A 26001-nucleotide genomic window follows, 5' to 3' on the forward strand; every position below is an offset into this window, starting at 1 on the left:
CGCGTCAGGCCGCCCCTATCCCGGACCCGCTGGCGCGGCCATCTTGCCGTACGGACGGGGTCGGCGCGCCATGTCTCCGTACAGAGCGGCCTGCCTGGGGGCCCCTGCCCACCCGCGACGCCACTCGCGGCGGGCAGCGCCCCGCCGGGTGCCTGCAACCACGGGCGCGCCGGAGGCCGACGGCGGGCCGCGGGCGGCGGAGAGGTGGGCGCCGCCATTTTGCCGTACGGCGCCGCAGGGGCCGGCTCCCACGTCCCGCAGCCGTGTCGCCGCGCGCCTCCCCTCGGGGCGGTCCCGCTCCGGGCTCGGCGCGACGAGGCAAGGGCCGGAGCCTGGTGGCGGCGCGGCGGCCCGAGGCCCGAGATGGTGATCTGCTGCGCGGCCGCGAACTGCTCCAATCGGCAGGGCAAAGGAGAGAAGCGTGCGGTCTCCTTCCACAGGTAATCGGGCCCAGCCCTCCGTCCGCTCGGCCCGGCCACGCCCCCGCCCGGCCCGGCCCCGCGCCGGGGAAACTGAGGCCGCGCGGCCCGGCCCAAGGGGGCACTTTCCGCGCCGGGCCTCGGGGCCGGTGTTACGAGTGAGTCAGCGCTGGGCGCTGTGTGACCTTGGCCGGGGCCGCCGTCTCTGGGCCGGACGCCTCGGTCACCGCGGCCAGCGGTGCTCACTTCGCGGCCACCGCACGGCCACCAGCGCCCGCCGGTTCCACCCCGAAGCCAGCGGCACCCACCCTTCGCGCACCCTCCGGCCCCTTGGCCGCCACCCCGCGGCCGACGGGAGGCCATTCCCCAGCCACCTGGCGACCACCCGGTGGCCTCACCTCCCTCGCCCCTACTCCGCGGCCGCCGCACTCCATTGATTCGGGGTGGCGCCGCCGGTTTCCAGAAGCGGTGTATTCCGGAAACCTTTCTCGGGTCAGTTGTCCTCCGCGGTGGCTGTGGCTTATCTGCCGGTTTGATCGCGGGGCAGGCTGCTTTGATCTTCGCCTTCGGGAATGTGGCGAAGCATACGCGTCTTATGCCTTGTGGATTAACACGCGCCGCAGGCGCTCTGTTCCTGGAAGGGTCCCCGGTGCGGGGACGAAAAGGTAGCTGTGTCCCGGCGGCGAGGCGAGTACCTGCAGGGCCCCGACCGCCTCCTGCCCTGGAGCAGCGGCGCTTCCTGGCCGGCTCCCCCTCGAGGCTGCGGGGCGCTTGGCCCTGCCGAGGGTCTCCGTCCGCCGGCCCGTCCAGAGGCCTCTGGAGCCCGCATAGGCGCAGGAGGCCCCGCCAGAGTGAACTGAAGAGGGTTAGTGTTTCGCTTTTCAAGACCCGAGGAACAACGTTCTTTACGGTCTTAACTAAGAGTTTGCTGCGGCGCACGCAGTCTTCCGTTGTTACTCTCTATCCACAGTAACGCTAGACTGTTTTGAAGCAGCCCTGTGCCTTCCTCCCAGTTTCCTTCAGAGCCTCGGGTCCTTCAAGTTTTGTTTCTGTTTCGAAAACGAGGCGCAGCCCTGCAGAGGAGGCTGCTGTTGGCATTCATAACTGTCTAACCTGGTGTGGGGGCAAAGCTGTGGGAACTGAGCGCCTTCAGGAAGTTGAGAAGGTCGAGTCCAGGAGGACTTCCTGAACCCTGAGGTTCTGCCCCAGGTCCTGGTCCACAGCCCTCAGGTGTGCTACCAACCTCGGCTGACCTTGGAGGGAGCAAATGACCCCATGGAGCCCAGTTTGGTCAGGGTTTTCTCAGTGCAGGTCTTGCCTAAATGAGAGGGGATTAGTAAATGTCTTGCTCAGTGTCTTCTTGGGGCCGGGAATGTAATAGGAGCCCAAAACTGCCCCCCTGAGAACTGGTCTCCCATCCTCACGTTGCGTGAGTCACTGCTAGGGCCACACAGAGCCTCTGGGGTGCTCTGGGGGCCTCTGGCTCCCGCCTCTGACGGCCGACACCTGGTCTGGCTTCTCAGCAGGGAGGCCAGCCTTCTCACTCTCAGCACCCAGAGTCCTTCATCTCGGGCACGCCTGCAGGGTGGCTTGGCTGCGACCTTCTAGGAACTGCTCCTGGGGCTTCCTGGAGCTTTTCCTGCTGTCTAGACACCGTCCTGCGCTTCTCTGAGCACTCTGGAAGGAGATGTCTACCTCCATTCCTATCTGCCCTGCGGCCGGAAGCTCCTTCAGAGTAAACAGCAGGTCTTCCACCTTCCCGTTCCGGTGGTAGCTTGCAATGCACTGCATTCCTGCAGTGTTTACCAGATTCTTAAATGGGTAAAGTCGATACAGATTTGGGTGTTTACAAAAACACTTATCTTGGTTTTACAGTTGATCGTTCTAGGGGGGACACGCGATTGTTTCTTTCTAATTGCCTCGTCTGTTGTCCTGCAGGTTCCCCCTAAAGGACTCAAAGCGTCTGATCCAGTGGTTAAAAGCTGTTCAGAGGGATAACTGGACTCCCACTAAGTATTCTTTCCTCTGCAGCGAACACTTCACCAAAGACAGTTTCTCCAAGAGGCTGGAGGATCAGCACCGCCTGCTCAAGCCCACAGCCGTGCCCTCCATCTTCCACCTGACTGAGAAGAAGAGGGGGTCGGGGGGGCCATGGCCGCAGCCGGAGAAAGGACGCCAGGAAGGCCTCGGGGGGCCTGAGGGGACACGCAGGTGACGCCGATGGGAAGGCAGCGGCGGGTTCCCCGTCGTCCCTGAGTGAGAGCCCGATGGCCAAGTCAGAGTCCCGCTCGTCGAAGCGGGCCGCCCTGCAGGGCGAAGCCGCCGGTCCGGAGCGGGCGCGACAGGCCACGCAGGGACCTCCAGGCCACGCTCTGGCCACGACAGCGCCAGGCAGCCGGGCAGAAGCAAGTGGGCCGCCGTGCAGCGCCGGTGGTGAGCGCGGCACCACCCCCGATGAGGGCCTGGCGGACAGAAGTGGCATTTCCATGGATGACTTTTCCCCCCCGGGATCCGGGGCCTGCAAGTTCATCGGCTCGCTTCACTCGTACAGTTTCTCCTCCAGGCACACGCGTGAGAGGCCGCCTGTCCCCCGGGAGCCCGTGGACCGGAAGAGGCCGAAGAGGGACATGGAGCCTGGCTGCAGCGGGACCAGCCTGGGGCCCGACAAGGGCTTGGCCCACAGCCCCCCGAGTTCGTCTCTGACAGCGACGCCCCAGAAGCCCTCCCAGAGCCCCTCCGCGCCCCCGACAGACGTCACCCCGAAGCCGGCTGCGGAGGCCGTGCAGAGCGAGCACAGCGACGCCAGCCCCATGTCCATCAACGAGGTCATCCTGTCGGCGTCCGGGGCCTGCAAGCTCATCGACTCGCTGCACTCGTACTGCTTCTCGGCCCGGCAGAACCGCAGCCGGGCGTGCTGCCTGCGGGAGCAGGTGGAGAAGAAGAACGGGGAGCTCCGGAGCCTGCGGCAGCGCGTCAGCCGCTCGGACAGCCAGGTGCGCAAGCTGCAGGAGAAGCTGGACGAGCTGCAGAGAGGGAGTGCGCCGCGCCCCAGCAGCCTGCCGGCCCCCGGCCGCGGTCAGTACCTGCCCCGGGCCCCCACCGCCCGTTCCCGAGGGGTCTTGCTCCGCGGGGGCTCTGGTAGCAGCTGGACCCTGTAGGCAGGGCCCAGGTCAGACAGGTGACCCGAGCAGCCAGAGGGCCTCTCTCTGGGGTCAGCTGCTCAGTGAATGGGCCCCCGGTACTTAGTTTTCGCCTTGGACGGGGTAGGGTCAGCGTCCGCTGCGTGCCTCCCAGCCTGGACTCCAGGTGGGTGAGGGTCTGCGCGGGAAGTCAGACAGACAGGAAACGGTTGGGAGACCCAGAGTCACGGGGGCAGTCTTTCAACTCCTGCTTTCGTAAATACCCTTGGGGTTGAGTCACTTTGAACGTTAGAAATCACAAGACTTTAAACATCGCGTCAAGCAGAATACACTCTGTAAAAGTTAAAGCACTAGAGAAACAAACATACAGGTGAAAATTCCCTCCTCCCCCGCCCCCAACTTTTATGCCTCTTGATGCTAAAAGTTGGTGCGTGATCTTTTACGTGGTTTTCTCTGCTGTATCCCGTCATGTCTTCATGCCTATACAAACAGGTTGGGGATATTTTCATGTGTTTATTGGCGTTTTTTCCTGCTTTCCCCCCTTTTACTGTTTAACACTTACAATAGTTGGTTTCTAGGTATTGAGGATGGGATTTTTTCTCCTTTCAATCCTCAACCAAGGACATTTTTTCATTGCTTTTAGAGAGCGGAAGGGGGAGAGAGAAAAATTGACATGAGGGAAACATTGATTGGTTGCCTCCTATACACACCTGAACTGGGTATCAGAGCCACAACCTTTCGGTTCTGGGACGGTGCCCCAGCCAGCTGAGCCGCCGGGCCGGGCGAGGAGAGCAGCGGTTGCCTGTTACAGATAGGTGAAAGACGTTTCTCGGCCATGTCATGCCTTCTGTCTGCATCAGCCTGTCTTTGGAGATGTAACTAACACTTCAGGGGGGAAGAGGGTCTTGCACAGCAGGCCGCCCAGGGCCACAGCTAGCCCCGAGCCGGCCTGTGCGTCTCCAGATGCACCCTCAGGGCAAGCCGCCGCAGGTGAGCTCCACTGATGTCCAGGCCAGAATGACCCACTGGCCTCTCCTGTCCCTTTTAAGCTGTTTTTTGTAGTTTCTTGATGTAGTTTCTTGATGTACTTTTGGTCACTTTTTCTGTTCCTCTTGGCCAGGGGTCCCAAAGCTAGTCACTATCGCAGGTCTTTCCAAACAGCCAGCTTCCCACTCCGTGGGTCAGGTCTGCGTTGTTGTTTCTGCCTCATTTACCCCTCACTCCTTCCCGCTTGTCTTCAGTTTCATTTTGCGGTGGTCCTGGCTCCTGGGCAGGGAAGCGTAGCTCACTGGCGTGCGTGTCTGTTTCCTGACGCCCGGGGCTGTGGTGCAGCCCTTCCTCTGTCCCCGAGCCCTGGGTGTGGGTCGGCCTGGTGCTGCTCCTGCCGCCGCCGCTCGCTCCCAGGTCCTTCCTGGCCGCCGCAGCCTCCATGCCCTCAGCCCAGGTCTGCTCGACGGGAGTTGACGGTGTTTCCAGTGGGTAGACCGGGGGAGGGGAGCTAATTTATTTGTAACTATTTAAAAATTTTATTGCTTTAAGTTCCAGTCAGGTGGACTCTTAATCTTACAGAGAGCTGCTTTTTGGAATCTTTGGAGATTTCTCTGTGGTTTAATCCAGTGGGGTGTTTTTTTTTTTTCTGTCTCATTGTGGTTTGAGCAGAAGTCAACAGGTCTGCTTCCTTCTCTGCCCAGCGCTGCCTTTTCACCCAAGGCCATGCTGCTGGAGGTGTGTGTCCCTGGCGGTACCTACCCAGAAAACCTCGTGTCCCATTTAAGGTCGTACTGCTTAATCTCCTCATTTCCGATCTTTTTACGTCCCTTTATTGTGCAGTTAGGTTTTCACACAGCCTGAGAGCCTCCGTCTGTTTATAGCGGCTGGTCTGTCTGCAGTTGTTGGTAGGTAAGGAGCTGGGCCTGACGGTGTATCCCAGCTTCGGTGTGGTGAGCCCTCTCGCTCCCTTCCCGGTCTGTCAGTGGGCGCCTTTCCGCTGGTAGGCCCCTCGGCCGAGCCCGTCTCCCAGCCAGTGCTGTGCCCGACCTGCCCGCCCTCTCCGCTTGGGCTGCCGGGGCCAGCCCTGCTGTGGTCTGGGTGCCACATTCCCAGCGTCCCCTCCACACAGCCGTCATCGGTTGTCGGTGTACGTTTTATTGCTTATTTTATTCACCACTGCTCACTCGATCCATATTTTTCCCTTTTCGGGGAGATACTCGATGGCTGTTTTGGAACTCATATGACAGAAACATTTCCAGAGGAACTGAGGGTGTGACCCTCCTTAGGTGCTGATGCAGGGGGCCAGTGCCCACCCCCTCAGAGGTTCGTGCGCCCACCTGCTGCGGTGCAGTGGTCAGAGGGGCCCGAGGCCATGGGGCTGCGTGAGGTCACCTGGAGAAACCATGCAGCTGGGGAGGGGCAGCGCCCAGCCCGGAGCAGGCCATGTTTGCAGATATGCAACCCGAGAGGATCCGGAGAGGAGACGAGAAAGGGGGGAGCATGGGCCACAGGCCAGGGCAGGGGTGGGGGTTCCAGACAGGAGGGTGCTCCGAGGCGTGGGAGCCTGGGGGAAGGTGGTGTTCAGACAGCGGGCGTGCTTGCTTGGGCCGCACACGGCTTTGATCAGAATGGCTGTCGGGTGACTGGACTCCGCCACACGGGGTCACTGGTGACCGCAGTCTCCCTGGAGGGATGGGAGCAGAGCTGGAGGGGGGCAGGGAGGAGGCGTGTTAAGAGGCTTGGCCGTGAAAGGGAGTCACAGAAGTGGCGGGCAGCCCGGGGGAGGGTGGCTGCCGTGGAGAACTGCGTCTGCAAGGTGGAAACAAGCTGGCAGGTGTCTGTGCTGGGGGTGGGGTGGGGTGGGGAGGCGAAGCAGGAGTGGGCTGGGGCCCTGGGCAGTGCTGGGCTGGGCCCTGGGAAGGGCAGGGCAGCCTGGGGCTGAGGCTGCTCTTGGGGGCCATAGGGCCCTCCGCCTCCGGGGGTGGCAGCGGCACAGGCCTCCAGCGGCACTGACGGGAGAGAGGGTGCCCGGCACGGTCCCCACGGCTGGCCCCAGGCTCCCACCGGATCTGTGGCCCCTGCCTGCTGTCTTCCTCTGTCCTCCTCCGACACCCACTCTCCTGGCGACCCACAGTGCCGTTGGGGCGTCGCTGTCGGTGAGGGGGCCTTCTGGTCTTTGTGCACGGGGGCCAGCGGGCCATGGGTTCTGGGGGCCAGGGGTTGGCCCCAGCTGCCCTCCGGGAAGCTGGTGCTGACTGTCCTTCTCGTGGGACGTGGCGACCTGCCCTCAGTCTGCCCCAACTCTGCGGGTCTTGGCGTTTAGAGCCTGGGGCAGCGGTGTCGGGGCACGCTGGTACTTCTGAACCAGTGAGGGGGAGCCTGCTCCCCTACCCATTGTCCCTGTGTCCCCTCCCGCCCGCTGCCACCCACCTGGCTGCCTGCAGGGTGGGCACTCACTCCCTATCACATGTGCGTCAGCCCTTTCCTCTGGTTAATAATTTCATGCTTGCTTCCAAAGAACCTGTTTGTTTTTGTTTTATACATACAGCTTTTTTTATCCTCACCCAAGGACTTATCTTCCGTGCTGTGTGAGGGGGGGGGGAGAGGAGGGGGAGACACAGACACACGCTGGTGTGGGGAGAGAAGCCTCAACCGGCCGCCTTCTCCTGCACACCCCACCCAGGGCCTGGACCTGCACCCTGTGCCCTGCCCGGGCGTCGAACCCACAGCCTTTGGTTCAGGGTCGACGCTCCGTCCAGCTGAGCCACACCAGCTGGGGCCCGGTGACTCTCGAATGAACCTGGAGTTTTAGAGACTTGACTTGGAGAGTCTTGCACTCAGACAGAAAAGGGCCGCCATCCCTTCGTGTTCCCACCCTCAAGCTTCAGCACCCACCACCCTGGATATTCTTGTTTCATCCGTGTTTCCGCGCACTCTCTATTTTCCATCGATCATTTTTCAATTAACTTTTCTTAGGAAAATTCCAGATTTCCGGAAAATCCAGTGAGCAGTTCAGAGACCTTCTCCTCCCCCTGCCAGGTTTCCCCTGCCCCTCACATCTCGCCTCGCCGCCTGTGCGGGGGTCCGGGGGGCGGGGGGCGGGGCCCATGCATTGCAGGGGCGAGCCAGGGAGGTGCGTCGTCGCTGACTGGGTCTGCCGCTCACCCCAGGGTTCGCTCTCGGGTTCTGACGAACAGCCGTCTCCCGTGTCCCCCGTCCCAGTGCTGGGTCACACAGGCCAGTGGAACGGCCCCCAAGACCCCTGTGCTCCCCCACCCGCCCTCCGTCCGGGCCCGGCACCCAGGGACCTCTCCTCTCCCCCGGCTCTGCCCGTGGCCCTCCCTCGAAGGCCACGCAGCGGGAGCGCGGGGACGCCGTGGACTCGCGGGTGAGCCTTTCCGGGCTGGCTCCTCTGTGTCTGTCTGCGGGGTGGTAGCCCCCTTCATTTCCTTCCTTTTTTACACCGAGGTAACATACGTGTGACAACAAATTTACCACCTCAGCCCTTTCCACGCACCCATCTCAGTGGCTGTTAACACACTCGGGGTGCTGTGTGGCTGTCACCACCGACCCCCCAGAGCGCCGTGACTCCGAGACTGTGTCCGTCAGACCCTGACTCGCCGCTGTCTCTCTGGTCTGCATGGCTCCCGGCCCTCGCAGGCGTGGGGTCCCGCAGGGCCCGCGCACGTCCGGCTCGTGGGGCTCAGCGGAACGCCCTCCAGCGTCGGGCCTGCTGCGCGGCCTCCGTCGGAGCCTCCTTCCCCTCTGAGGCCGAGGCAGGCTCCCCCGTGTGGAGGGGCCTCACCGCTCCTCCGTCCGTCTGTCTGTCCCTCCGTCCGTGGACACTGGGTGCCCACGTGCTGCCGCTGTTGTCTCCGATGCTGCTGTGAGCGCGGGCGAGCGGGTGTCTGTCCCAGACCCTGGTCTCCGCCCCCCGGTCTGCGTCCAGGAAGTGCTGGGCCGTCAGCAGTTCTGGTTCAGTTCCGGGGCCCTCCCTCCCGGTGTCCGCAGCGGCCGCCCCCTTGTCCATCCCCATCGCTGCGCGCAAGGTCCCCGCGTCCCCACCAGCACGTGTCGTCTGGTTTTTGCAGGGAGCCCCCCTAGTGGGAGGTGCTGCCTCGCTCGCTGTGGTTGCTGTGGTTTTGATTTGGGATTCCCTGATGGTCAGTTCTGGGGAGCCTTGCTCGTTGGCTATTGGTGTATCTTTTGGGGGAAATGTCTGTTTCATGCCTTTTGCCCATTTTTGAATCAGGTTGTTTGGGTTTTGCTTCTTAGTTTTAGGAGTTCTCAATATATTCTGGGTATCATTCTTTTATAAAAATATGATTTGCTAATATTTTCTGCCATTCTGTGGGTTGTCTTTGTACTCTGTGGATAATGCCTTTTGATGTAAAGCTTCCTTAGGTTTTTCCTGAAGTCTGGATTGCCTGATTTTTCTTTTGTTGCCTGTGCCTTTGGTGTCACATTCAAGAAATCATTGCCAAGTCCATTGTTACGAAGCTTTTGTCCTGTGTCCTATGTTTTTGTCTGAGGGTTTTTTAGGTCTTACATTTAGGTCTTTGGTCCATTTGGAGTTCACCTTTGTTTTGCGGTGTCAGGTGAGGCCCCCCGTCACTCCCGGGCCGCGAGTCTCCTGGTTGCCCACCACCGTTGGTTGGAAAGACTGTCCTTCCCCAGCGACGGTCTCGGAAGCCTTGGCGGCATCGGCCAACCGTGTGTGCGAGGCCTTGCCCCTGGGCTCTGCGCTCCGGGTCTTCCGTTCCTCCCTGGGGGCTCTGCCGCTCCCCTCGTACGGGTCTGTGGCTTCTTGGTGAGGTTGGTTCCGAAGTAACCCTGGTTTTAGACGGTGCCGTAAGTGGGACCGTTTGTAACCCTTCTTCACGCCGGTCTGCAGAAGCGCAGCTGGTTTGTGTCTTGAGTTTGAGTCCTGCTCTTTCCGCAGGCTGCACTTACTAGCTCAGACGGAATTCTTTTTTGGAGAGCTGGGGTTTTCACGTGAGATCATGTCATCTGCAAACAGACGTGGTTTTTCTTCGTTCCGACGTGGACACTTTTTATTTCTGTCTCCTGTGCAAGGGCTCTGGCCAGAGCTTCTGGCACCGCGTCGAGTGGAAGTGGCGAGAGCAGGCGTCCTTGTCCTGGTCCCCGACTTGGAGGAGAAGCCTTCTGTCTCTCGGTCAAGGTGACGCCCGCTGTGGGTTTTCCCCGGGGCTTTCACTGTGTTCGGGCTGTTCCTTGTCCCCGAGTTGAGGAATGCTGCCATCGCGAAGGCACTGAACTTTGCTGGGTGCTTTCTCTGCATCAGTGGGGATCACCGGGGCGCCCCATCGTTTCGTGGGCACGACCTGCTGCGTCCGTCCGTATCCACGTGTGTGCTGAACGGGCAACCCACGTGGCCGTGGCGTGCGGTCCCTCTAGTGCCCTGCCGAGTCCAGTTACCCGCGTTTCCTTGAGTGTTTTGCCTCCATGTTTGCAGCGAGTGTCGGTCTGCGGCTTGTTTTCCGGCAGCGTCCGTGCGAGCCTCTGGGGCGAGTTGGGGGGAGGGCTCCTCTTTCTGTCCTTGCTGGAGGGGTTCAAGGAGGACTGGCATTCTTCTTCAGATGTTGGCTCTTTTCTTTGGGGGGAGGCTTTTCCATTATCGATTTTTACCAGGTGCAGGTCTCGTCGGACCTGTTCGTCTGTGGTTGGGTCTTGGCGGGTCCCGTGTGTGTAGGAATCCGTCCGCCGCGTCTGCCGTCCAGTTTTTGGTGTGCGGTTGCTCGCGGTGCTCTCGGACACTTTCCGTGTCTGTGGAAACGGCGGTGCCCCCGCTCCCATCTCAGTCTTCAGTCTCTCGAGTCATCTCTTTGAACATATTTGGCCTGTTTTTTAATTAGGTTGTTTATTATTGTTGACTTTTACTTCTTCGTGTATTTTGGATTCAAGTTCTTTTTCTAGATTCATTATGTAATAATGATGACACAGTCTGTTTTGCAAATTAAACGTATGAAATTGTGTGAAATGAAAACAAGGGTCGGGAACGTGAAATCCCCCAGACGGGGGGCTGAAGGGGAAGACGTCACTCTCGAGGCCGAGGAGGAGGCGGGAAGGAGAGGAGGGCGGCGGGAGTGGTAGACCCTTGACCCTGAGCCCGTAGCTTGTCTTTTTACTCTCTCACAGTGTCTTTTCAGAACAGACCTTTTTCTATTTGTGGGGGAGAGCGGAAGGCAGGGGAAAGAGAGGGAGAGAAACGGGGTGTGTGGGAGAAGCATCGCTGGTCTCCTCGGCCTCTGCCAGCCCCCCGCTGGGGGGAGCCCGCCTGCAGCCCAGGCCCGCGCCCTGCACCCTGTGCTCTGACCGGCACGTAGCCGGCGGCCCTTCGGCTCACGGGGCGATGCCCAGACCCTCGGAACCACACCAGCCGGGGCAGGGACAGACGATTTCCGTTCAGTCAAGCCCATCCTACCAATGTTTTCTTACGTGGATTGTGCTTTTGGTGTCGAATCTAAAATCTCATTGCCAACTCCTAGGTCACATAGGTTTTTTTCCTATGTTTCTTTAAGGGGTTTTGTGCCTTTTGGTGACAGGTGGTTTTTCCAGCCCGAACCCGTGTTCTTTTGAGGAGCTTTCCCGTGCTCCTGCCCTCAGGAGGGAGGCTCTGTGTTTCTCACCGTTAAGTGTGGTGTTGGCCGTCGAGTTTTCACACAAATGTTCTTTGTCAAGTTGAGGAAGTTCCGCTTCTTTCCTAATTTATTAAGACTTTTTACCATAAAGGGGTGTTGGATTTTGTTAAAAACTTTTTCCGCATCTGTTGAGGTGGTCCTGTGAATTTTCTCCTGCAGCCTGCGGACATGATGGATCAGATTCGTGGATTGCAGCGTGCCAAGCAGCCTTGTGCACTGGAACAAACCCACTGGGTCATGGGACATTCATTACTAATTCCCTTTCATACGTTGCTGGATTCAACTCACTAATGCTCATTAGGGGTTTTCGCACCTCTGTTCAGGAGAAGCGTGTGTGTGCACAGTTCTCTTTTCCTGCATTGTCTTTGTCTGGCCTGGGTCCTGGGGTAAAGCTGGCCTCATGCGCATGAGTTGGGGCACCTTCTCCCTGCGTCCACCCTCTAGAAGGGACTGTGGAGAACGAGGTGTTGCCTCAGGCCCCTGAACGAATGCGGGCCTCTCTCCCAGCCTGTCGGGACGGGACGGCCCACTCAGAGCCGGGGCAGGTCCTCCCCAGACCTGGTTTACAGCCCGCCCCACCTCTCCCCGCAGCGGAGGCAGGCCTCTCGGCTTATCTCTTCCTCCCTAGGAGCCTGGCGCTGCGGGTCCTTGAAGGAAGCAGCCGGCCCTCCGCCCGAGTCCGTCCAGTCTGGGGCCTGCAGTTGCTCCGTGTCCCTTGTTTGCCCACACGCCTGCCCATGGGGTGGGGGTGGTGACCCTCTTTCATCTGTCACATTGGTGACTAGTGTTTTTCCTTTTTTTTAACTTAACTAGGCTACTAGGCTTTATCAATTTTATTGATCTTCCCCCCCAAACCAGCCTTTGAGTTTGTTGATTTTCTCCAATTTCCTGTCTTCAGTTTCATTGGTTTCTACTCTAATTTTTTTTATTCTGCTTGTTTTCAACTTGTTCTTCTTTCTCTACTTTCCTAAGGTAAAAATTTAGATTATTAATTTTAAATGCTTTTTTTATTTCTTTTGGGACTTTCTCCTTGACGCACCTGTTACTTGGGGCCGTTGTGTTGAATCTCCAAACACCTGAGTAATTTTCAGCTCTCTTGCTGTTGTGTGTTTCTAGTTTGACTCCACTGTGGCCTGAGAGCATGCCTCATGCGGTTTCCAGTCTGTTAAATGGTGAGGGTGGGTCTAGGGCCCAGGACTCGAGCTGGGGGAGAATGTGTGTCGTGCAGCCGCGGGAGCGGAGCAGCCGGTAGGTCCTCCAGGGAGACAGCCAGTGGGATGTGCGTGTGCGTGCGTCTGCCGTCTGTGCACAGGGAGAGGCTCACGCACGAGAGAGCTCCGTCTGGGGAACTGGCTCCTGTGACTGCGGACGGCGAGCGGGAGAGCCGGGAGAGCCGGTGGGTGCGTTCAGCCCCTTCCCGAAGGCCCGAGGGTGGGAGGGCGGGTGCGTCCTGATCTGAGTCCACAGGCCGCAGAGCCGGGCACCCGGTGTCCAGACAGAGAGCAGGTTCTCCTCGGTGCCCGCCCGCTCGGGGGGGGCCTCTGCTGTCTGCGCTTCCTCTGGTCTGATGGTGACCCCCAGCACGCCCTCTGGGGCACACGCCCTCCCGGGCACACGCCCAGGACTGAGGTGTGCCCAGCCTTCTGGGCAGCCTCTCTGCCCAGTCAGGGTGCCCATAAAATCGACCTCGGTGCCTGCAGACGTCAGTTATGCCAGTGACGGACGGCGCCCTTGAGGTCAGCTGTGTCCTGGCTGCTTCCCTGCCCGTGGGGCCTGCCCCGTCTCGTCACCCGGGACAGTGGACTTGTCGGTCGTTGCTCCTCGAGTGCTGTGGGTTTGATGCCCCGTGTCAGGGGCAGAGGTTTCAAGGACCAGTGTGTCTTCGCGGAGCATTGACACCTGTGTTTCTCGTCCTGATGGTTGCTGCATCTGAGACCAGCCGGCTGCTCTGTCGGTTTAAGGTCGCATGGTTACGCATTCTCTGCACCTTTACCTTCTCCGGCGTCTTCACAGCTGAAGGGGGCTTCTTGCGGACAGCGAGATGGTGGGTCCTTTTTTCTGATCTGCTCCGACAGCCTCCGTCCTTCCGTTGGTGTGCTGGACCGTCCACTCGCGGGTGCCGGTGGCTCCAGTGGAGTTGGCGTCTGTCGTGCCTGTAACTGCTTTCTCTCTGCTTTAGTTTTCTTCCTGTTCTTTCTGCCTTCTCTGGTTTTAATTGTGCACTTTATTCTATTTTATTCTCTCCCCTTTCTTAGTGTGTTAATTATTCTTTTTTATATTTTATTTTTTAAAGACTTTATTTATTTTTAGACAGAGGGGAAGGGAGGGAGGGAGAAATAGAGAGAAACATCAACGTGTGGTTGCCTCTCGTGCAACCCCTACTGGGGACCCAGCCCACAACCCAGCCATGTGCCCCGACTGGGAATCAAATCAGTGGCCCTTTGGTTCGCAGGCTGGCACTCGATCCACTGAGCCACACCAGCCAGGGCCACCTACGTCCACTTTCAGGCAGCGTGGCGCTGCTCTGTGGGCAGTGACAGCTCCTTGTGACAGCGCACTCGCGGTTCCCCCTCTGGTCCTTCGTAAAGTTGCTGCCATTCACTTCCGTGCCACACGTTACTATTGTTAGTTTGATCAAACATTTATTTATTGGGTTGGTTACAAATAGGAAAAAGGAAAGACTTTATTTTACCTTCACTTTTCCGTCTCCGGTGCCCTTCACGTGGGCCCACGCCCCTGACCTGTGGCGTCCTCCTGCCCCTGAGGAGCCCCTCCCGGGGTTTCTGGAGGGGGCTCTGCCCTCCCCTGCTGGTGTGTGTGGGTCGGGGACGCCGTGGGCGTCTCTCCCCTCGTGCCCCTTCCTCTGCGTACCGCTTCTGCAGCTACAATGCGAATGCTCGAGCGTAGCTTTGTTGGTGTTTGCTGTGCATAGTGTTTTTGGAGCTTCCCAGATCTGTGGTTTAGTGTCTGTCGTTAACTTTGAAAAATCCTCAGCTGCCGTTGCTCCCCACACTTCTTCCCTTCTCCTCCTCGTTACTGTGGCATGCATCCGCATCGCTTCTGTAGTTGTCCCGCAGTTCTCAGCGGTCCCTGGGCATTTTCTATTCTGTTCTCTCTCTGCATGTCCGGGGCGGGTGTTCTGTGGACAGATCTCCAGACTCGCCGGGTCTGCCCTCGGCCCCGCCCACAGGCGTCCTCCCCTCTGGCGCTGTGTGTTCGCTTGCAGCACTTCCTGTCCCCTCCACACCACGTACCTGCCCTTGCCTGACGCCCACTCCTTCCAGCGGCGCCCCCAGCATATTGACCACAGTTGTTTCAAGTTCCAGCTCCGGTCCTTTCAAAATCCATGCTGTGTCTGAGCCGGGTTCTCACACTGGCTCTGGCTCTGGAGACCATCTTTGTTGCCTTCCAGCGCCCCATGGGGTTTTGGGGGAAGGGGGGCCTGGCGTGCCTGGTAGCAGGAATGCTCCAGTCGGTGGGCCTTCAGTTTGGGGTGACCCGCTAACCCGGCCAGCAGCTGGCCGCAGCTGTAGCTTAGGAGCCAGGGGCCGCAGACACTCTGAAGTCCGTATTTCTGTCTCCCCTGTTGTCCCTGGGGACACTCTGCCCCTGGGGGCTTTTCCACTCTGGGCTGTGACCTTGGCACGATTTCTTCCCTTTCTTCCCTCCCCGGGGAGATGAGAAGACTAGATAGAGGGGCTGGAGTAGAGGCTCCGCCAGCCCCCACCTGAGACAGGAGCCGCTGCTGCGTCGGCTTCCCGCGGTGGCTCCCGGGAGCACCCCCGTGGCAGCCCGGCCGGGTGACTGCAGACCCCGGGAGCCGCGCTCGTGCTCGGCCTTAGCGCCGCGTCGGCTGCACCCTCTAGAGTCCCGGCCAGGTCGCTCGTCCAGTCGCTCCTGCTCCGGGTGAGGGCGTCCTGGCCAGGACTGGGGTGGCGTGTGTCTCCAGGTTTCGGGGGGACCTCTGGGACCCAGCTTTTCTGATGGGCCCAAGAGTCGTTGACTTTCAGTTTGTTCCGGGTCTCACTTGCAAGGACAGGAGTTGTGAGTTGTGAGCCCTTTCGCATGTCAGGCCCCGTCCCCGTTACGTTTCACGGGGTCACTGCCGTCGACCTCAGCGACTGACCGTCTCATCAGATCCACTCGATTCTGACGGTTTTCCAGGTTACACTTTCGGATGAACGAGGTAATCACCCAGGACGCCCACAAATAAGGAGAGTTTGCTCGCCTCCCTCTGCGCCTGCTCCCTTCCCCACCCCGTCCGCTGTCTCTCCCGGGTGCGCTCCGTCTCTAGGACTCGCGGCACCACGGGAGCCTCGTGTCTCTGTGAGAGCAGCTTCTCCGTGTGCCGGGCCGGCGGGACCCGGACGGCCACCGGTGCCAGTTCGTGTCCTCTTCGCCTGGGACGGCCGGCGGGAGGCGGTGGCCGGCTGTCCCCCCACCCCCGCGGGGCTGTGCCGTCAGCGTCATTTCCAGTGTGCCGAGCTGGGGACACTTGTCACTGACAGGAGCCGTGTGAGGGTGGGGGGGCAGGAAGGAGTCTGTCTTCGGGTCCCAGCAAGTGCTGCCTGTCCTTGGGGTCCAGGGCCCGTCCGCTGGTGCGTTTGCCAGCAGACCGGAGCTGCCCTGAGCGTCCACTTCTGCAGCCGGGAGGGGGGTCGGCCAGCGTCCCAGGAGACAGGCGGACGGGGCCTGTTCCCAGAGCGGCTCTTCGGGGAGAAGCAGCTGAGCTGTGTGCCGGGCCGCAGCGCCTCGCCCCCTTGCCCGTCCCTGGAGGCAGCCGACAAGGGCGCAGGCCCCCTCCGTGCTCCACACGAGACACGTGACCTTTCCTCCGCCCGACCGACCGGCGTCAGCACGCGCAACCTGATCTCCGCTCCCCGCTGGAGAGGCGGCTGCTCCAGGTCCGCCCCTGTCAGGTCCCTCTCGCTGAGGAGTCGTCCCTGGCGGGAACTACAGCTCCCAGAATGCACCCTGCAGGCTTGGCAGGCACTTCCTGCCGCACTCCAGCCGCCAGGTGCAAACATTTCCCGTCAATTGGCAGAAAACAACCTTGAAGAACCTTGGAGGTGTCGGAGTTTAGACTATTTAGGGATGGGTAAGCCTTCTTTCGCTGTCTTGGGCCAGAAAATGAAAATTTGAATTTCCTGCAGAAAATTTAACTTTTTCTGCATTTTGGTTAAGATTTTAATAAAAGGAAAATGAAATCAGAAGGTATGCATGGAAAAGCTGTCAGATTTACGCAAAGAGACTGAAAGTGGCAAACAGGCTCGATCCCTTGTTGTTACACTTTTTATTTACTGGACTTTCAAATCCATTTTATTTTTATTTTTGTTTTTCCAGCGAAGCATAGTTTACACAGATCTTCGGGCATTACTTTAACGGACCCGTCAGGCTCCCTGGCGCCTGCACTTCAGAACGGACCTGCGGGGGGGCCCCCCCCCCCCCGGGCTCAGAGCCTCGGGGAGACCGGGGAGAGGCCTGGCCCGGGAGCCGCCGGGGGCACTGCTGGCGAGGGGCGTAGAGCCCGCCTCCCGCTACCGACTGCTCGCTGCGGCCCTGGTGGCCTCTCCAGAGGACGGTCCCGCACGGCTCCCCCCTCCCGGGGGGCCAGACACGCAGCGCCTCCCAGAGCAAGCGGCCGGGGCCCTGGGGCAGACGCAGGCCCTGCAGGGGTGGCCCGTGAACCTCGGCCAGCCGCACGCAGTGGCTCCTGGCCTTCGTGGCCAGTCGGGCGTCGCTCTTGCTACTCAGGGTGTCTGTTCTGGCTTTTACAACAGGAGTCATTTTAGGGTTCCCAGTCACTTACAATGTGCTGCCCAGTAAACACTGCTTCTTCCCTTCGTTTTTCTCGTGTAACGTGGCTGGGTGTGTGTGGGGTCCACCCAGCGAGCGCTGTGGCCTCAGAAACAGATGGTCCCAAGTGGCCACACTGTCCAGGGGCACGGGCTGGACTTGGACACCACAGGCCCCACACCACCTGGCACACCCGTTCTGGCCGTGGCAGAGGTGATTCACAGGCACGTGCGTGACCGGGGGGCCCCAGGCAGGTCTGTCGGACGCAGCAGGCCCGGCGCTCCCCAGTGCCCCCGCCTGCTCTTCTGGAAACACCCACCCACCTTTGTTCACGTGCGGGGGGCTGCGCTGAGCCCACCTCTCCCGGGGGGTCCCCCCATCCTGGGGCAGTGTCCGTCCTTGGATGTGTGGCCCACACTCTCACCCTGATGCCGCCAACTCCCCATCCCCCCACCCTCCTCCCGCCCTCGTCCACCGGTCTAACCCCCAGTGCTCCCTGGGCCTCCCTCCCCGTGTGCAGTTCTGGTGACTGTCCTCTGGGCCCCGTCCCCAGGCCTGGTCCGCCTCCCACCCCACAAGGCCTAGTTAGGGCTTGCACACCCTCGGCCCCTCCAGGCCTCCTCTCCTCTGCCCAGCTCCCGCAGCACAGGGCCCGCTCAGCGGGCCTCCACTCACACTTGGCCAGTGCCCTTGTCACAGAGCAAAGAAGCGACAGTGTGACTAGTCAGCAGTCCACTGGCCGGCCCTGCGGTCTTGTACCAAGACCCTGCATCAGCACCCTGCGGTGTAAAAGCCGCGGCCCGGGCCTGCCTTGGGGCCACTGGCTTGGATCTCCCAGGGTGGGCTGGGGTCTGCGTTTGTCCAGCCTGGCTCTGCTGTGGCCCCTGTGCCTGTCCTGCCCGTCCTGCGGGAGCAGCTGGGGCCTTTCCCTTCTGACCCCTCCCTGAGCCCCTGCTGCAGCCTGTGCTGCCGCCGTGCCTCTGTCTGCCTCGTGACATCATGCTGGGGGGGTACAGCACAAACCTCTTCCCTTCTAGCAGGCACAGGCAGGGGTGGAACCCCTGGGGTCCATCTGTGGCTGGTGCAGGGGTTCCTGCGAGTCCTGGGCCCCCTGGGGGGGGGTCAGCCCAGTCAGACTTCACCTGGACTCCCACCCATAAGCCCAGTTGTCAGCAGGCGCTGAAGCCGAGGTGGGTCAGCCCCCCCCACCTGCACACCACACACAGGTGTCCCTGTGTCGCTGCACAGCGGGGACAGCCCAGATGCCTGCTCGCTGGGAAGCCTGGCTGCAGGCAGCCGGCTCCTCGGGACGTGCTGTGAGCCGGCCGTGGGGTCGGGAGGTGGAGGATTTGCGGGGCGGCAGCGGCCTTCTCGCTCCCGGCTCCGAGAGGGAGTGGGGGAGGGCCCAAGCGCCCAGGGCCACGCTGAGACCCGCCAGCCTCACCAGGCCCTCCAGGCCCCCTGTGCTGTGAGGCCCAGGCTGTGGCCAGCCCCTGGACACGACCGCCACGGCTGAGTACATGTGACTTGCCCTGCAGGCCGCTGTTTTCGTGTGAACATGTCTACAGAAATTTGGAGAGTTTACCCCCAGATCAGTATTTCTGGCTTTCCTTAAACCACCGGGGCTCCTGCAGCAGAGCATCCTCGCCCCTGGGGGGCGCTGTCCACTGGCGCGCACCGAGGCCCCGATCCAGCTGACTGTCTCTCCCGTTTCTCCCCAGAGCCCCCCAAGATGAACCCGGTGGTGGAGCCGCTGTCCTGGATGCTGGGCACCTGGCTGTCAGACCCGCCGGGCGCAGGGACCTTCCCGACGCTGCAGCCCTTCCGGTACCTGGAGGAGGTGCACATCTCCCACGTGGGCCAGCCCGTGCTCAACTTCTCGTGAGTGCGCGCGGGCCTCGGGGGCGGCGGGGGCCAGTGTGCCCCAGAGGCGCCCTCCTCCGCCACCGCAGCCCGGCTGGACACGCGGGAGGGGACTCTCCAGCTCGCCTGTGTGTGGACTGGTGCCGGGCTGGCAAGACCACGGCCTTTTCCCCCAAACACAGAAATAAGTGCTTGTGCCCAGCGTCCCCCCTCACCCCAAAAGTCCTGAGAAGGGGAGGGCGTGGCTTTCTCGTAGGCCCACCCCGAGCTAGTTGAGGTCTCCAGGGGCTGTCAGTGTGGTGCCCAGACTCTCACTGGACAGCAAAGCCACAGCCGTGTGAGGCCACGGCCGCGTGGGCATCGCCCCTGCCCACGGTGGAAGAGCAGTGCTGCTTCCAGGGGCAGGACACGGGGTAGGCGCGGAGAATGCTTTTATCTTTAGTTCCAGAAGCAACACTCAGTTTTTAGTTAAAACCGTAAAGAAATACATAAAACAAAAAGGAAAACTCTCCTTCCCCCGTCTGCACTGTACGAGTTACGTATTAAGAATATCATTAAATTAACCTCAGACTGTTTGTGTCGCGCCTAGCGACTTCAGAAGGATTTGGAAGATCTTATTTTAAAAAACACGGTCTTGCTCTGGCCGGGGAGCCCAGTGGGCTCCCGGGTTCGGTCCTCGTCGGGGCATGCACAGGGGTCGCCGGTCGGTGTTTCTCTCTCTCCCTCACTCCCTCCAAAGTCAGGGAACAAGTCTTTGGGTGGAGGCGTTTTTTTTTGTTTTTTTTTTTTATCTCGTGCCTTTTCGTCATCTCCATTTTTTTTAATCCCCACCTGAGGATACGTTTACTGATTTTAGAGAAAGAGGAAGGGGGAAAAGAGAGAGAGAATCCTCCGTGTGAGAGAGAAACATCGATTGGTTGCCTCCCCCACCCGCTCCCCCCGGGGACTGAACCCGCAGCCTTTTGGCGTCTGGGATGACGCTCCAGCCAACCGAGCCGCCGGCCAGGGCTTTGGTGCTGCTCTTTACGCAAGGGATAAGGGCAGAGCAGCATTCTGCACGTAGCACAGAAGGAGGCGGCCCTGGACAGCACGAAACAACCCACGATGCAAAGCGCTCTCTTCACACAGAGGGTACGACCCGTGGGGGATTCTGTGACTAGCCTTAAAAACTAGAATGTAGTGGGAAGAACACATTTTGGTAAATGCAGTGGTGCTGTGAGGTTGTGGCCTTGAGCGCATTTCTCACCGGGAGTCATGGCAGAGAGAGGGCCTGGGCTGCGGCCACCAGCGTTGACCTGTCAGGAGTGACCTGGTTAGGGGTGGACTCCCGCGGCCGCTCCTAGTGCTGGGGGTCCTGTCAGGGTCGGGGGCCTGTCGGCACAGGGGCCTGTCGGCACAGCGGCCTGCCACCACCACGAGCTTGCGTCACAGCGTGGGCAGACGAACTAGAAGCAGAGTCCTGATGCGGGCCTGTTCTGTGTCCTGCCTCGGGGGTGAGCGGGGGTCTGAGGTCAGACGGCGGCTCACGGGAGGGCAGGCCTGGTGTTGGGTGGGGCTTTGCATGCCAGTGCCAAGGCCTGAAGCGTGTCGGGGCTAGGGGCCGGCAGGGTCTCGGGAGGGGCCCTGCGTTGTTAGGGACACGCCACTGTCCTGCGGGTACAGGCGAGCCCGGCGGGGGGTCCAGGGAGCGTGTCCAGTGCAGGGAGGAGCCCGATGCACCTGGTGGCCGCAGCCTGTGCACACGGTCACCCAGGTGTCTCTCAGGTGTCACCCAGGTGCTGTTCGAACACCGTCTGTTTCCAGGAGCACGAGACGTGCGTTCCCTTACGCTCAGTGGGGCCTTGTGAAGTGGGGGGGCCTCATGAAGTGGGGGGCCCTGCGTCCCCGCGCTCGTGTCCGTGCACCCTGCCCTCACCCCGGTTCCCGTGCAGGTTCAACGCCTTCCACCCGGACACGCGGAAGCCCATGCACAGGGAGTGCGGCTTCATCCGGCTGGAGCCCGACACCAACAAGGTGGCCTTCGTCAGCGCCCAGAACACAGGTACCCTGGAGAGGCAGCCTTCGCCCACACACCCTCGGTCACTCCAGGGCCCCTGCTTGCTGGCCCTGGGGTGCCTTTCAGGGTGGGAGCCGGCAGGCCAGGGGCAGTGGGGCCAGCAGGTAGGGTCCCCCGGAGGTGGGGGTGCTGTGGGAGTGTCCTGTGAGGACGGGCTGGCTTGTCTTTGCCCGAGTCCCCCTGGGGACGGCAGCGCCCAGCCCCCACCCCCTGCTGCGAGCAGGAGCTTCCTGGGGGGGAGCCAGACCGGGGAGGCGCACGGTCCCGCCAGCAGGTCCGTCTGCGGTCTGCTCGGTCCCCAGAGGGAGCCCATCCGCAGGTAGCTTCCCAGGTTCGTCAGGTAGAAATTACTCAGAACCCACCTGTCGACCTTGACCCACCCACTGGCCCAGGTGAGTCTCACTCCCTGGAAGCAGGGGGATGGTCAGGACCAGCCCAGTCTGGAGTGGAGCTGCCCAGGGCGTCGATGGGCTGGAAGTCAGAGGGCACCAGAGGGATACCCATTCCCCTGGCCACTCCTGCCTCTGCTCAGGCCCCAGGGACCTGCTGGGTGGGGGCCGGGGCTTGGAGTCAGGGTGTCCCTGACTCCGCAGAGCCACCCCCTGTGGGCCACCTGTCCCAGCTGTAAGAGGGCTTGTGTCTTTTCCCTCTTGATGCCCAGGAGGGTCACTGCAGGCAGGGGGCCTTGTGGCCTCGATGGCTGCAGAGGCCAGCCCTGGTGCCCCTAGGGTGCAAAGGAGGTCGCAGGGGCGGGGCCCCCGGGAGCCCGGGTCAGACCGAGGTGGCCTGACGGATGGCCCCCGTTGCAGGCATCGTGGAGGTGGAGGAGGGCGAGGTGAACGGGCAGGAGCTGCGCATCGCGTCCCACTCCATCGCCAGGATCTCCTTCGCCAAGGAGCCCCACGTGCAGCAGGTGAGCCCTCGGCGTGGCACAACCAGCTGGCCTCCCTCGCTCCCTGCCCGCACCTGACCGGGGCCCTGTCGGTGTCTGTCACACACACCCTTCCTTCCACGTGTGCGTCGTCCGCCCGTGCACACCTGCCCGCCTCCGCTGGCACGTCCCTCCCGGTGGCGTCGCCGGGTCTGGGGGCAGGTGCGGCGCCGATGCGGCAGACACTGGGAGCAGCACGTGCCTGGAGCTGGACGACGCTGAGAAGGGTGGGCACTGCAGCCCCTGCGCCAGGGTGGCGTGCATGTTGGGAAGCGCTCACGTTCGTTAGAAAATGTCAGCAGGCACCGAAGTCCCTTCCCTTGACACAGGCGTTCCCGCCAGCACGGCGAGGGCGCCCGGCTCCCGGCCCTCGCAGGCGTGGGGTCCCGCAGGGCCCGCGCACGTCCGGCTCGTGGGGCTCAGCGGAACGCCCTCCAGCGTCGGGCCTGCTGCGCGGCCTCCGTCGGAGCCTCCTTCCCCTCTGAGGCCGAGGCAGGCTCCCCCGTGTGGAGGGGCCTCACCGCTCCTCCGTCCGTCTGTCTGTCTGTCCCTCCGTCCGTGGACACTGGGTGCCCACGTGCTGCCGCTGTTGTCTCCGATGCTGCTGTGAGCGCGGGCGAGCGGGTGTCTGTCCCAGACCCTGGTCTCCGCCCCCCGGTCTGCGTCCAGGAAGTGCTGGGCCGTCAGCAGTTCTGGTTCAGTTCCGGGGCCCTCCCTCCCGGTGTCCGCAGCGGCCGCCCCCTTGTCCATTCCCGTCGCCGCGCACAGGGTCCCCGCGTCCCCACAGGCCCTGGGAGTTTCTGGGGTGTGGACGGCAGCCGCCCCGATAGGCGAGGCGGCCTCACTGGACGAGGTTTGCATTTCCCGGGTCATCGCTGCTGGGGCGCACCTTGTCCTGGGCAGGGGGCCAGTCCCGTGTCCTCCGTGGAGCAGTGTCCGCCCCGGTCCTCGGCCCGAGTTTGAGCGGGGCTGTTTCTTGCTGTTGAGTTGTAGGAGTTTTTCACGTGTTCTAGAATTAATTCTGTGATTGGCAGATGTTGTACCTCCTTCTGTCCGCTGCCCCTTCTCTGTGGACAGTGCCTTCGGACGCACACATTTAGAGATGTTCGCGAAGTCCGGCGTGCCTGTCTCTTCTTTTGTTGGCTCTGTGTTTGGGATCACAGCCAGGGACGTGTCACCAAGTCCAGTGGCATGAGCTTTTGTCCCGTTTTCTCCCGAGAGCTTTCATGTTCACGTCTCTGATCTATTTTTAGTTACTGCTTTGTTAGCTAAGAGTCCAGCTTCGCTCCGCCTGCGAATCTGCTGGTTTCCCAGCTCCGTTTGTTGCAGAGACTGGCCTTCCCCATTGAATGGTCCTGGTCCCCTTGATGCGGACCAGTCGGGACCACCAGGAATGTCTTAAAACTGAGGGCCATCTCCATCTGACCACACGGCAGAGCCAGCCGGGGTCCTGAATGCAGGGCAAGAGCCGGAGGGCTGAGGGCATGCAGCCCAGACGGTCCTCAGTCGCTCGTCGCCCGTTGGTAGCTCCTGGGTCCGCAGCCCGTCTTCCTCAGCCACGTCCAGCCACACCGGCTCTGCCGGCCATGGCCAGGTCCCCTCGGCCACAGCCTCCCGTTCCTTGCCCGTCGCAGTCGTGAAACACTGGGTTGATTGCTCCGCCCGGAACCTCAGAAGTGCCCTGTTACGGATACACTGGAGCCACACCTGAAGCAGATGAGCTGCTCGTCACCCGTGCCCGTCCTCGCCCTCGAACGGCGGGCCCACGGGTCTCGTGTACTGGCGGGTGGGGATGGCCTTGCTGGGCTCGCAGAGGCTCGGAGCTGTGTGTCCTGAGGGGTGGAGCCCCTCGGTGGGCCCTCCACAGAGCGTGGGCTCACAGCAGCCAGAGCGAGCTCTGCCCCACAGTCGGCAAGGCCAGCTCGGGCTTCCAGTGCCCCTTAACTGGAATGAGGACCAGCCTGTGGCCCTGGGGGGGTCTCTGTCAGCCCTAGACGCCCACAGTCACTCCCAACCCCCCAGGGCTGCTGGCTGCACCAGCGGCCACGGGCACATGGGGAGGCCTGCTGAGCCTGAGCCGTGCAGTGTGCGCCTGCCCCAGCTGTGAGTCTGTCCAGATAACTGCAGTTCGGAGAGAATAGCACGAGAAAGTTCCAGGGGCTGCGGAGCCCCAGGGACCTGACAGGTGGCCCTTGGAGAGGCTGGGCGTGGCGCCGAGCGAGCCACTTCAGCAGCCGACTGACTGTCCTCCCAGAGACGAGGGGACAGCCCTCCAGAGGCCACGCCCTGAGCGGGCCCCTGGGGTGGTGGGCACAGAGCAGCCCTGCCCCGCTCTTCCCAGCACCGCCTCCTTCCTGGGACTCGGGCCAAGGCCTCAGGGCCTCTGCCACAGGGACCTCTCCCCAGCTGTCTCCCTGTCTTCCTCACCTGCGTCTTGCTGCCTGGTTGCGTATTCTGGAGCAAGATGGCTGACTTGGGTGTGCACAGGCTTGGGCCCAGCAGATGGAGGTGAAGGCCGGGGCCAGGCACCCTGGGACCCCTGGGTAGAGACGGGGTGAGTGCGCTCGGGGCCTCCCGGAGCAGCTCCGGCTCCGGCAGTGCGGGCGGGGCTGTGACTCGGCAGCTGACGGAGCCCCACCGGGTCTCCCCTCTGCACCCCTTCTGTCTGGGACCTCGGTCCTTTCGGCCTGGGGGGCTCTCTGGGGTCCCTTAGTCAACCGTCTGAACTCGGGCTGCTTCTCCCCTGGGGTCTGGCCGGTAACAAAGCGGTTGGCTGCAGCCCAAAGCAACACTCCTGTTGCATGTGCTTCTGGACCCCCAGAATGCTTTGGGGTGTGGAAGGAATGCCGGGCCGGGCCGTCTCGGCCGTTGGCGTGCTTCCTTGCACCTTTCGCAGACGCCCCGGGCGTCCTCGGTGCCCCCGGCCCCGCTGTGGGGCTTCCCGAGGACCCGTGCGAGGTCAGCCGTAGAGGGGTGTGGGAAGGTCCCCTCGTGCCCGATAAGCGTGGGGTTTACAGGAAGAAGAAGGAGGCGGCCTCTGACTACCCTGAGATGGGAGGACAGTCACGCAGAGGCGCTGTCCGTCTGTCGGTCGGTCTGCTGGGCACAGCCGGGGGCGGGGAGAGGTGCGGGCGGGGCTCCCGGCCCCCGGGTCTTGGCCCGAGCCGCAGCTCCGCGGGCGAGTGTCTGTCGTCAGGCTCACGGCTGAGGTGACACGGACGCTGCGGCCTCAGCCGGGACACTGGGCCTGCGGCCGGACCTCACGCCTTTGCTGGATCCTTAGAGGATGAGACTAAGGTGTTTGTGTTTGTTTGGTTCTGCTCAGATTACCCGAAAATTCAGGCTGAATTCCGAAGGCAAACTTGAACAGACGGTCTCCATGGCAACCACTACCCAGCCCATGACTCAGCATCTTCACATCACCTACAAGAAGGTGACCCCGTGACCCGGAGCAGAGCTTCCTCCCAGCCGTGTGTGTCGTGACGTGACCCTCCGCTCGGCACAGACGCCGCAGCAGCAGGGGCGGGTGTGGCCGCAGGGCCCGCGGGCGCGAGGGTGTCGGCCGTGCCCCTGTAGCAGCATAGAGAAACCAAATAAAAGGCCTTTATTTTTATGGCTGAGCATCTTGACGCTTCCGTGTGTGCAGACCGTCCGCGCCTCTGCTGGGACGGCTTCCCAGAGTCTTTCCCCGAAAACACGGAGAAGGGGCGGCTCCCTCTGTCTCTCTCTCTCCTGCGTTTTTGACCAGACCTGAAACACAGACCTCAGGCAGCGTGGCCGCCGACGGGCGGAAAACAGGCGCGGCAGAAAGGGCTGCCAACAAGCGGAAGGAGCCCGAGGCCCATCTCTGCAGGACGGAGGACGAGGCGAGGGGGCAGCTGGGACCCCAGCATCGGGGACAACACGGCCTCGGCCTCTGCCGTCGCCGGGAGTTTGCAGACGGGTGCGCGCCCTGCCGGCCGCCCGCGCCCTGCTGGCCCCTCCGGCCCGCTGGTTCCTCTGTTCTCCCCTCCTCTTTGCTGGAGTGTCTTTAAGCCAGTGCCAGGCGTCAAGTCACTTACCCCCCAGTGCTTCAGTCACACTTAACACCTTTTATTTTCTCGGCACACGTGGGTGTCAGGAGCCACACCGGGAGCGTAGGCTG

The 26001-nt window shown here is 61.8% G+C and overlaps 1 protein-coding gene across 1 annotated transcript; it reads left to right on the forward strand.

Annotated features, from left to right (window-relative positions):
- The first annotated feature begins 212 nt into the window (after nt 1-212).
- THAP4 (THAP domain containing 4) lies at nt 213-25470 on the forward strand. Its single transcript, XM_028509425.2, is given in 7 exon segments — nt 213-440; nt 2358-2562; nt 2564-3494; nt 18729-18888; nt 20802-20911; nt 21736-21839; nt 25183-25470. Coding segments are annotated over 7 exon segments (1707 nt in total). The 5' UTR covers nt 213-363; the 3' UTR covers nt 25303-25470.
- Nucleotides 25471-26001: the final 531 nt, after the last annotated feature.

Source organism: Phyllostomus discolor, chromosome 4, assembly GCF_004126475.2.
Source record: "Phyllostomus discolor isolate MPI-MPIP mPhyDis1 chromosome 4, mPhyDis1.pri.v3, whole genome shotgun sequence".
In the NCBI taxonomy this organism is placed as follows: Eukaryota; Metazoa; Chordata; class Mammalia; order Chiroptera; family Phyllostomidae; genus Phyllostomus; species Phyllostomus discolor.